This window comes from Crocuta crocuta, unplaced genomic scaffold, assembly GCF_008692635.1.
Source record: "Crocuta crocuta isolate KB4526 unplaced genomic scaffold, BGI_CrCroc_1.0 scaffold16, whole genome shotgun sequence".
Classification (NCBI taxonomy): domain Eukaryota; kingdom Metazoa; phylum Chordata; class Mammalia; order Carnivora; family Hyaenidae; genus Crocuta; species Crocuta crocuta.
The window spans coordinates 931,942-944,864 of NW_027531893.1; the positions used below are offsets into that span (position 1 = coordinate 931,942).

Below are 12,923 nucleotides of genomic sequence, written 5' to 3' on the forward strand. Positions count from 1 at the left end.
CTCTGTCTCCCTCTCTCTCTGCTCCTCCCCAGCTCATGCATGCATGCATACTTTCTCTCTCTCTCTCTCTCTCTCAAAGATTTTTTTTTAAGGAAGGTTTTTTTTAAAGCTACTAGAAATTCTTCCTGGGTTATAGTTTCTAGATCACAAAGATCTTTTATTCACCCAGACTTCCACCATGGTTTGAAGGTCTTTTTCTTTCTTTTGTGTATTTTTCACATCAATATTTAATTTTTTGAAAAGCTTAAATAGTCACATGGTTTAAAATCAAAATGTACGAAAGTGAAAAGTTTCTCTTCCATGCTATCTTGCATTTGCGTCATCCTTCCTTCCCTGACAAAACACCTGTGCATATACAAGACAGCAACTGTGTCCCTTTTCAGTTTTATGCATACTGAGGCAAATACTGATTCTTGCTTCTCTTGAGCACAAATGTTCACATACTATACCTTTCATTTGACATCTTGTTTTTTTCTCACATAACAATCTTGAGGATTTTTCTTTATCATTACTTAGAGCCTCTTCATTCTTTATTTTTTTTAGCAGCTGTATTGTATCTCATTGTAGAACTAAATTGTAATTTATTTAATGAGTTGAATGGGTGTTTTTCTTGATGACCTAGAAAATTCGTGTTGCCTGGGTAATTTTGGATAATATTAAGGTTCTGAAGGTCTGAATTAATAAATGTAAGATTTGAAATATTTTGTTGATTTTGATGGAAGTCTTTCTAAAATGTGTTACTGCTTTACCATGGTTTAGTACAACAGACCAAACACATTACTGAACTTATTTTTAACTCCTATATGATACACAAGGTTACCTGTGTGAACATTTGAGGTACCATATATTTTACTGTGGTGTATTTTCTTGCTCCAAAGGAAATACATACAGGATGCAAATTACCTATCATGCTGTATCTTATGAACTTATCCACTTTGACTATGGTTAAGACTTAACTTTCATACTGTATGTATGTTACATTATCCTTGATTATTATTTCTCATCCCTGCTAATTATTAGATCCTTTTATCTCAGTATTTTTTTGATATTTTGCCTATATTTTTTGAGTATGTGGGGTCTACTGCAGGGGATTTATGGCAGATCTGCTGTCCAGGAAACACCCAACTGGGCTTTCTTTCAGAGAATTTTTATTAGTACCAATGCATACTAGTGGGAAAACTCCTGTACTAGCTGCATCAGAGATCCTATCTTTTCCTGTTCCAAGTATTTATTCATTTATGTTGAAGTATAGTTGACATACAGTGTTGCATTAGTTTCAGGTGTGCACCATATGCTCACCACCAAAAGTGTGGTTACCATCTGTCACCATACAATGTTATTATTGACTATGTTCCCTGTGTTTTTTTGTTTGTTTGCTTGCTTGTTTGGGGGGGGGGGGGGGGGGTGAGCGAGAGAGAGCGCACGTGCGCACACAAGCAGGGGAGGGGCAGAGAGAGACGCAGGATCTAAAGCAGGCTCCAGGCTCCAAGCTGTCAGCACAGAGCCTGACTCAGGGTTTGAAGTCATGAGCCATGAGATCATGACCTGAGCCGGTCAGACACTTAACTGACTGAGCCTCCCAGGTGCCCCTATGGGGTGTGTGTGTGTGTGTGTGTGTGTGTGTGTGTGTTTAATGAGCTTTGAACTTCTCAGCATGTTTGCTTCCTATAGACTTAAAAAAATTTTTTTAGTGTTTATTTTTGAGAGAAATAGAGACAGAGTGCAAGGGGGGTGAGGCAGAGAGAGAGAGAAACAGAAACAGAAATCTGAAGAGGCTCCAGGCTCTGAGCTGTCAGCATAGAGTCCAATGCAGGGCTCAAACTTGCGAACTGCGAGATCATGACCGAACTGTGAGAGATCATGACTGGAGCCAAAGTTGATCGCTTAACTGAGTGAGCCCCGGGCGCCTCTCCTGTAGACTTTTTAATTCTAGATTTCATTTTTATTCTTTAGAATTTCCTGTCCACTAAAAAATATTTAACCTAACCATTGGTGTGGTTTGAAAGGATCTAATTAACTAGCCAGTCCACTGACTTTCTAAGAGTATCTTCGTGGTAAAGCCTAGTGAAAAGAGGAACTGAAACTGACTAAAGTGCCTTGTTAGGCAAGCTTCTGTTGCTCGTTTTCATAAATAGTAGGATATTTACAGTAGGTTAAGTTATAACACTTTTTGAAGGAGTCAGGGAAGGGATATGATATATGGCATCTGAACTGAGATTTGAAAGGTGAGCAGAATTAGTCAGGTAAAAGGAGGGGGAGAGAGGGTGTTTTGCCTTTGGGAGTAAGGAATTGAAATGGAAAATCAGGACATGAGAGAGGATAATGATTTAGTGAAAGATGGTCCCATGTGTCTTCCTTATGTAATGTGATAGATGAGAATGAGGCAGCATATGCATTTCTTTTTGTGATTGGGAACAAATTGTCTCCTCCATTATTGTGCTAATATTCTGCACTGGTCAGACCACATGTAAACATTATCTATTTCATTTTACTAGACTGATAAGGGCAACCAGACTGATAAGGTATCCATAAATCAGGTCAGATGAGGAATGACCAAAATAAACTCTTGCTAAAAAAGGTGACCTTAGAAGTAGAGCTGTTGGAGGAACATCTTTATGAAAATGGAAATGTTATTACTAGACATCTATACTGTAATTAGTGGGGAGTAGTTTACATCTCCAGTTTTGTAGCATTGTAGCCACAGTAACTAGCGCTGCACATATCACATAACAAATGTTCAACAGATATTTAAATGAACGATTAAAGATCAAATACCTGTGAGTAGGAATTGCCAGGAAAACAGGTTTAGGTTGAGTATTTTCTATGAGTTGCTCAGGAATAAAGAGTTTTTCCCTTCACGTTGTGAATTCTCCATTAGAGCAAGCATTCAAGCAAATGTTATTTAATCTTCTGTTAAGAATATTATTACATGAAGAATTCTTACTTTGGGGTAGAAGGTTGCTTATAAAAGACGCTTGCAACCCATCCACATACACACACATTCCCAGTGACCTTTCAAACCTTGCTATGGACTGGTTTTTTAAAGTTGCTCAGCCACAGTTTTCTTATGCAGATAAGGTCACTGCACGTTAAAAGGTTACTACATTAAGTTTGGTTTGGCAAAAGGCATATATTGAGTTAGCTCTTTTTTTTAAGATACAAAATCCTGTTGTTGCAATTGATGCATTGTTTTGTTTTCCCAAATAAGGCTAATCCGGGTTTTGTGGCCTGAAACTCACATAATTTGGAAGGGTTCTCTTTTAAAAAAATCCAAAATTAAATATAAAAATTGTGAGTTAGTATGAGAAAATATCACAACAAAAAATACCATAAACATCACAAAGTCCAGAAAAATACCTTATTACTTCTTACTTATTTCTGTTATTGTTAATTGACTGATACGCTTTCTTGATACTTTTTTCCTACTTATTTTGGCTATATATTCATTGAGCACCTACCTCTTTACATGACAGTAATTTTCTGTTTTCTATAGAGAGACCCTTTCCTCTTGCACATGGCTTGGCAAACTATAGCTTGCTTGTATTTGTAAATGAAATTTTATTGGAACATAGGCATCTCCAAATTATCTATGGCTGCTTTTGTACACGCTATAGCAGCAGAGATAAAAAAGATCAAATAGCCCACAAGCCTAAAATATTAACTATCGGGTATTTTATAGGAAAAGACTCCTGCTCTAGTATGTTTCATCAAAATATTGATAGTTGTGAAGCTCAAAGAAATTTCCTTAAACTAGTTACTGGTACATCTTTAATTTCCTTCACTTTGTTTAGAAGCTGCTTCTTGCCTGGGGAAAACTCCAGCTCTTGACCTCAGGTGGCTGGACTGTTCTCCCTTCCCCAGAAGTGTTCTAAGTTTGGTCTTAGTATACCACCCCCAGCAGGGAGCTAGATAGCACTCATTCAGGCCTTTTCCATGGGGTTAAAGATTGTGTCTGGATGCATTTTCTAGTCCAAGAGGGACAGATTATTTGCTAAGGTTGGACATATGTCAAGATAGTGCATCCTTGATGGAAGTACCAGGATGACCTCCCATAATAGCTACATAAGAGCCCTTAAGCACAAGGCTGGGGTTGCTGCTCCTTCATGTGCTCCTCAGAGGAGAACAAACCAAATTTTGTAAGGGACACTTCCAAGTAAAGGATTCTGAAACTTAAATGAATTGACTTCATGGTAAATCTGCCCGTGTCCCCCGGTTGTATGCCTTAACAGCCATTTGAAGTTTTTCTTTCCGTAAAGATCCTTTTTTCTCATGCACTAGCAGTCCTCTATTTTCCACCACCACTAACTTCCCCCACCTTCCCCCCAAGTAAGGTAAACCATGAGATCAATAGAGGGATAAAATTATATTAGGGATATATAGTTCTTTGAACATCATTTAGATGGGATAGGTCAAAAATACAACAAATTAGGAACTGGGATAAATCAGTGAGTAGTGTGTGGTGAATATAAAAGGAGCATCTGATTGTAAAATGCATCCAGAGCTGACCAGTATGATCGTTGAGAAGTAAATTCACCTCTTCTGTAAAATGAAGAGGTTGGATTACACTCTGGGTAAATTTATGGTGAAATGATATTGGGCTCAGGAACACTGAAATCCTATCAGTGACCAAAGTAGCAACCTTCCACCTTCTCTTCCCAAACTGTTACTTGCACAGGAAAGTGGTAGCAGAATAAAAAGTAATATATTTTATAATAAATAAATATATTTTATAATAAAATATATAATATACTTGTTTTAAAATATAATATACCTTATATTGTAGTGTAATATACTTTGTATATTTTATAATATATTTTATACACACACACACACACACACACATTTTCTTGTTACCAGGGCTTGGGGCGCAGCTGGTAAATGTTAAACCTTGGTTAGCTGAGGTGATAATCCTAGTGACCTTCCTTCGCATCTGTACCTTCATTCCCTAAAAACTGAAACCCACACTTCAGGTTTTAACATAGGTTTTACTGACCTTGTATGAGAAAGGTAGACAAAGGGAAGAGGAAACAGAAGAGAAAATAAAGAAGAAAAACTCCTTTAAGGTCTGCTTAAGCTACAGAGAAGGGAAAGGCAGAAGAGAGCAAGCTGCCCCTGTTTGCTGCCTTTCTAATACAGTGTCATCTCCTATTTGCAAACATAACCCGATCTGTATTGAGATCAGTATTCCTCTCACCTTTATATATGATTATCCTTCAAGTAGAAAATTAAGAGTACAGTAAACTTTGCCATTTGTGGCTTTAGCATCTGTAATTTTGATTGCAGGTAATGCTAAAGATCTTTGCCACATAACTTACAGTTTTTTGATGTATGAATTTAAATCACAGACACCATATGAGATTAATGTGTGGTTATGAGTGGTTTAGTGAGCCTAGTCTCTTATCTAGTATATATCTTTTAGTAAGGCTTTTGGATGTAAAATGCATTTAAAAAATGATTCCAAAAAAGAAGGTGCATTGATAGAGTGAGCTCTAAAACTTTTATGATTCTAAAAACTTTACTGGTAATTTTAAACACATGTACAATATAAATGAAGTGGAGAAAGGAGCTAGAGCCATCTATAATATGTTATTATTATAGTAAATTAGTTATTATTATATTAAATTAGTCTTCTACATATTGCTCCAAACACACCATCTTAAAACTTTGTGACTTAAAGCTGTAGTGATTTATATTTTATGATTCTGTGGATTGGCGGGATGTTTAGTTTATTACCTATGCTCACTCATGCAGTGGCATTCAGTGGACAGTCTAATGGGACCTAGGCTTGGCAAGGACAAGTAATATGATGGGGGCTGGCTNGCAAGCCACAATGTACAAGTATTTTTCAAGCCTCTACTGGTATTTGTTGAGGCCCTATTGTTCAAAGCAAGTCATATGGACAAACCCAGGTCCATAGACAAAACAGGTCTAAAATTCTTATTCAGACCTGTTATATAACTTGATTGTTTTGATAATGTGAAAAGAATGTAAACTATAGAAGTGGTAGATACTATAAGTCTTTCTTACTCAGGATGAAGCTCGCTTTCACGAGATTGGTATAAGTGTAGAAGGAATTGGAAGAAGTAGTAGTTTTCTTGGTTTTGGGTCAGTGTGGTAGTGGCCAGTATGCGTACAGGTAGCAGTGGCTCCGAGAAGGGAACTACCTTCCCAAGACGGTCACTTAGACTTTTTATAAATCAGTTGGGCTTTAGAATGTTTTAACTTCAAAATAATTACATACTTAAGAAAAGTTGCAAATACAGTACAAAGAATTCCTGCATATCCTTCATCCAGATTTGTCAAGCATGTATGACATTTTATTAGGGTTTCTTCTGCCTTATGTATGTACACATATATATAGTTATTTTCAGAAACAGTTGAGAGTAATTGCCAGTATCATACCCCTTTATAATGCTTCACTATGTGTATCCTAAAATCAAGGACATTGATACATAGTTTTTGTATCAAAATCAGAATATGTAATTTTTAATTTAACAAATGTTTGCTTACTTGGAGCAAAGTGTAGGTGAAGTGAAAGTGTATATAGTCTTGTAAAACTATTTAGGTGCTTAAGAGAGTTATAGTCCACTTACTGAGTAGTCAATACAGAAAATTATTCTATTGTAGGATAAGATCTGTGATACAATAAGATTTATTCAAAAAGAAGGTACTCTAGAAATGTGAAGAAAAAAAGTCATTTAACATAAGGAATTGGGAAAATAGTTCTTGACTGGTGCAGAGTCAGCCTGAGAGGTAGAAGTGTACAATTGAAGGACAGTGGGAGGGATTCACATCCCAGAATTCATCCTTCATCTTCTATCTGCGCTTGACAATGAAAGTTCTGAGGACGAATGTGTTATTGCAGTGACTTAGTACTAAAATATAGAAATGTATAAGATAGGACAGGTTCTATTTCTCCAAAAGTTGCTACATTATTTGTTTCCTTTTAATTAACAAATTTTAACTGTAACATTACTGGGCTAATAAGAAATAGATTTCCTTTTCTAAGCACTTGTCCTTACGTTGTTTTTCAATAATACCTTCTCAGTTATGAGAGACCAGATGTAACAGAGTTGATTAGCTGTAATTTCCTTACAGGAATGGGAGGAATGTTTTCAAAAACTTAATTAAGTCACTGTCAATCTGGGCCTTAAGAGATAGTCCTTTTTTAATATTTCTTGCATTCCTATATTAAATTTTATATGTGTAAGCTATTCTTGAATTTACTATAATTTTCCTGAATTATAATCAGAATCATAATTATTAATCAGAATAATTATTAATCAGAAAGGGCTTTATATAATTTTCAGACCTTGCTAGTTTAAGATAAAAAGGACTGAAAGAGACACTATAATAAACTTTTGGTTTATTGTGCTAACCATGTTTATGTGGAATGTTATTAAACTGTTTCACAGGTCTTTATTTCTTAAGCAGATGTTTTAAGAATTTGTTTTAAATTCATATAAATGTTTAAGTGTGGATTTTTAGTTTTTACCTTTTTTTAGGTTCACATATACATTCAGTGTTTTACATGTTAATATTTCATCATTTGGCAAGGGGATTTCCATAATGGAATTCAGACTCTAACTGATAATACTTTTTTTCTTTTGTAAGCTGTTACTTCTTGTTTTTTGGTTACAAAGAAGAGTAAAAGGATTTTTTTAGTTTGTTCTTGGTATCCAGTTTCCTAAGGGCTTTTCTTTTTAGAAAGGAATGCATTTTGACAGCATCATACTAAAAGGACTGTAATTTATATGAATTTGCCTTAGAAAACACATTTACTCATCTGATTTTTGATTTTTGAATCCTTCAGTCTGGTCTTTAATACCTTTGGATCATATATGCAGGATCCATTTGATTTTGATTGAAGTTTTCAGTGTTAGGAGTTTGGGGTCAGGGAGCTCAAGGAGATAGTGATATGTGTTATACTTGCAAATGAATGAAGTATGTTTTGAGCAAGCCAAAGGCATAGTGTCCTTTTTTAAGCCCAGCATCCTAGTATATATATTTTATACGTTTCTAAGCTATTTTTATAATTTTTTAATGGCTCTTGTGGAAATTTTCCTGCTACTTTGTGTGCTGTTGATGACTGAAATTCAAAGATGAGTTTGTGGTCTACAAAAGTTAAAAACATAACATGGAGCCCTGTTACTTAGGAAAGTCCTTATACAATTTTGATTCCCCAAAAGTACACAGATCTTACATTTGACTTTATTATTATGAACTAATATAAATAAACTCATATATATACATATATATAATATATATACAGTAAAACCCCAGCCATAGGTAAGTAACCCAAAACAACTTTAGCTCTAAAACTTAATGTAGTCTATTTTCTTTCACAATGCTCAGTATTCATTGAACTGATATAATTACTTAAGTCATCTCTTACTTCTGCTTATTTAAATGCCTTTTATTAAAAAAAAAACTGTAACTAATATATTCATATAAACATTTTGTTTTGTTTTTGTATACATATAACAAATTTTTTTCCTTATTGATTTCTCATTTAGGAGTACAATCACTAGACTGAAGTGTTTGTTTATTTTGAGAGAGGGAGAGAGCATGCGCATACTCATGGAGATGAGGAGCAGAGAGAGAGGGAGAGAGAATCCTAAGCAGGCTTTGCTCTGTCAGCACAGACCCCGGTGGCGGGGCTCAGTCTCCTGAGCCATGAGATCATGACCTGAGCCGAAGAGTTGGATGTTTAACTGACTGAGCTACCAGGCGCCCCTGAAATCAATAGATTTAGACCAAAAAACATGATTATTATTTTCAGAGGATTTGTAAGTGTGTTTTATCACTCTTAACAGAAACTAAAATCAAATATTTACATCCTAGATTATAATATAAAAGAAACTTTATTTATATATTTATTTTAAAGATTAAAGGAGGTTTTTTTTTTAAGTTTATTTATTTATTTTGAGAGAGAGAGAACCAGTGGGGAAGAGGCAGAGACAGAGGGAGACAGAGGATCCCAGGCAGGCTGTGTGCTGACAGCACAGAGCCCAATGCAGGACTCGAACTCACAAACCATGTGATCATGACCTGAGCCAAAGTTGGTTGCTTAACTGACTGAGTCACCCAAGTGCCCCTGAAAGAAAGTTTAGAATTAAACTAAAGTTTCCATTATTTTATGTTACTGCCATGAGTGAGGTGGCAACACGGTAGAAGTTAATGTGCTGCGTTCCTTGCATGTAACAATTAGCTTCTTTACATACCTGAAAGAGTATTAGTTAGATGTATCCTTGGAAAAATTGGTACAACGATCACTCAAATAATTCTTTATATTTTCAGTATTGCTCGCAAGCTGTGTGGCCATGTGCAGGTCACTTAGTATCTCTTTTCCCCTCAGTTTTAGCATCTTTAAAAAAGGTGATATTAGAATCTGTCTTCCCTATGGTATGATCAAAGTGTCCAGCATTATAATTAGTAACCACAGATCTGGCTTTCAGATTTGATTTAGTACTGTACTAAATAGTTAACTGCTATACAGACATCACCCTTTACTAACACTACCACTTCACTACTTAAATGTTCACTTTATTGGAAATGGTGTAGTAGTCCTCCTTTGTCCATGGTTTTGTTTTCCATGGCTTCAGTTACCCAAGGTCAATTGCAGTTTGGAAGTAGCTGTTCCTTCTGGCATATCGTCAGAAGGTCAGTAGTAGCCTAATGCTGCATCATAATGCCTATGCTGTTTACTCCCTTCATCTCCTCGATAGGCATTTATCGTCTCACATTATCACAATAAGGATGGGTATAGTACAATAAGATACTTTGAGTAAGAGACCACATTTACATAACTTTTATTACAGAATGTAGTTATAATTGTTCTATTGTATTATTAGTTGTTGTTAATCTCTCACTGTGCCGAATTTATAAATTAAACCTTATCATAGGTACGTATCTATAGGAAAGAAAACATCGTATATATGCGACTTGGTACTATCTGCAGTTTCAGGCATCCACTGGGGGGGGTCTTGGAATGTATTCCCCATGGATAAAGAGGGTTTGGGGATCACTATTTTATAAGGAGTAAGAGTACAGGATCTGAAGTCACAAATTGTCTGGATTGGAATTTCAGGTCTGCCAGTTAGCTGTGTGATTTGGGGTAAATTATGTATCCCTTTAACCTTGGGTTTCTTAAGCATAAAATGAAATTATAACAGTAACATTTAAATGGAGTTGTATTTAAAAGTGCTTAACGTGATTTCTTATACATTCTAAGTGGCAATAAGTGTTTCTTTTCCATAATTATTTTAGCATAATTTTTGTGTTATTTATTACTACATAAGTAATCACTTCAAAAAGTAACAATAAATGTTTATTATCCCCTTGTTTCTGTGGGTCAAGAATTCAGAAGCAACGTAGCTGGGTTCTGGTTCAGTGTCTCGTGAGGTTGCAGTCAGGGTGTTAGCAGGGGCTGAGGTCATCTGAGTGTTATTTTGAACCTAATGGCTATAAATTTTACATTTTCCAGACTATGTCTTCAGCAGTGGTGCAGTTATATGCAGCAGATCGTAACTGTATGTGGTCAAAGAAGTGCAGCGGTGTTGCTTGTCTTGTTAAGGACAATCCACAGAGATCTTATTTTTTAAGAATATTTGATATTAAGGTGAGTTTTGTTTTGCTTCCATTTTAGGTAGGTGCTTAGGGTTTTTTTTTATTGCAGCTATAATTTTTACATATATTTATGTATGCTGTTACATATGTAATTTTTGTTTATCCTGTATGTATTGTTTAATACTTTGACGTCTTGGGCTTTCCCTACATTCTCTCTTTTTCTAATGATGTTCTTCTATTCCATCTTGTTCCATACAGAGGAGTGTAAAGTCCTTTCAGGGCACTATAAAAATATATTTTAGTTTAGTATGTACTGTTAGTTACTTCAGCCTAGGGTTAAAGCATTACACCATATCTGTAATAATGTGTTTGCTACCCATGTTTCCTTATGTTGTTTCTCAACATAGGCATGTTTAGATTTTCACAACTTTGTATCTCTCACATTCTAACACAAATCCACACTGTCCTAGATGGGATGCCCTTTCTCAGGTATTTATTTCTTGTAGTTACCATAGAAGTAATTACCTTTTTGCAGAGATGAAGTCTTCATTTATCTTTTAAAACCTTTTCTATAAGTAGGCTTTTGTAATATTTATATGTGGCAATAAGCATAACTAAAAAAACCAAAGAACATTGACTTTGAACTCTCCTGGATGATACTTATAGATAGATTTTAGGTCAGACTCTTTTATTTCTCTGGGTCTTGGCTTATTATTTGTAAAACGCAAGAACCATTTGTGTTTATTACAACATGTTTCCCTGAGATTAAATAAGATTTAAGTTACTGTACTTTGTAACTTAGTGCTTCTTAGCATCCACTTCTGCATACCCCAAGGCAGCTGAGAGATGTGGCGTACTCCTGTTCTCAGGAGCTTAACTCTGGCGGTGATTCTCGGAGATGGGGAGACATGTAGTAGTTTGAAAGAAACCCATCAGTTGTTTTGACATATTCCTTATCACCAATGAGAAGCACTGTTTAGAAATAAAGTGTGCATATAACTCCACTGAGAAAAAAGGAATTGTGTTATGGTGGTCATGTGTGTACAGTGAATTCTAAATATTTTTAAATCATGGTCTAGGTAGAACTTTGCTTTCAGAATAGGGCAGTGCTTTGATTTCTCTAACTACTTCCAGATTGTAGACAACCACTGCTGAATACTTGGAATAGGCCATCTTTGGTATTAAGGTTAATTCTATTTCTTCTACTACAGCCATAGATATGACAGTCCAGTCACCAATGGCTCTCCTAACCAGAGTTTCGCCTTGGTGCACCTTAATCATCACTCTCTTTCTGCACATGATGTACTACTTTTACTAGTAAACCACTGTATAAGAGTTAGGACAAAGATTGTTAGTGAGCAGTACAGAGAAGGTTTATTTCTGGGAAGGTTTATGACATTCCCAGCATCTATAGAATTGAGGAAAAGAGCATGAAATGTTCCTGTAATATTTGATAGCACATAGTCTATTGCTAATGGAACTAGGTGTTGATCAGCAGCGCATGTACAGCAGTATTCTATTCCTTCTCTCTAACATTGATGACATATAATTGTTCTAGTTCTATATTTGACCAGGTAACTATATTTGGGAATACAAGGCTAAAGAGATTGTATCTTGGCATACTGAATTAAGCTCACTTGATATGTAGTTTTTGTGGAAGAAATTTCCAGGATTTACTATGCTCTTATTAAGGAATCACTGCTTAAATTATGTTATATGTTTTATGCATATATGTGTTTTCTGTGCATACGAAAGCTATTACTAATGTAAACAATTCCCTTAATAGGAGTCATCTATTTTGCTTTATTTCTAGAGATTATCTTTTTGTTAACTGTTATTTTAACTTTTTTTTTCCTAGGATGGGAAACTATTGTGGGAACAAGAGCTATACAATAACTTTGTATATAATAGTCCTAGAGGATATTTTCATACCTTTGCTGGAGATGTAAGTCATATATATTTTTTTAAGCCCTGTTTAATGTAATTGTTTTTACATTTGTCTTTGGAAAGCATCTGTGAGCTTTCCATGTAAACATTGTATAAAATAAAAAGAATTATTTTACTTTTAAAAGCATCTTCATAGATAGTAAGGAGTAAATGGCTAAGATTTTAAAGGACCAAAAAAATAAAAAAAGTTTCAAAGAGTACTGTGAATATAACTTGCTATGAAGAAAAGACATTTGTTTTTTATCACCTTTCTGTCTTTGGTGTATGTCTTTGGCATAATCTTTCTGGGATTTAGATTTCTGTAAAAAATGGAAGTCTGAATTGCCCACTAATCCATGATATTTTTTAAACATTGAGTTTTGTAATACCATTCAAATTATTTTGTAAAAGAATAGTTCATGAAATAG

At 35.1% G+C, this 12,923-nt stretch overlaps 1 protein-coding gene across 1 annotated transcript in view; it reads left to right on the forward strand.

The window, feature by feature from the left end:
* The window catches only part of WASL (WASP like actin nucleation promoting factor), a 61,235-nt gene that overhangs the window by 18,089 nt on the left and 30,223 nt on the right, over positions 1-12,923 (forward strand). Inside the window, exons 2-3 of the mRNA XM_077773181.1 lie at positions 10,487-10,621; positions 12,428-12,514. Coding sequence (XP_077629307.1) covers positions 10,487-10,621; positions 12,428-12,514 — 222 coding nt within the window. The remainder of the gene's footprint in view (positions 1-10,486; positions 10,622-12,427; positions 12,515-12,923) is intronic.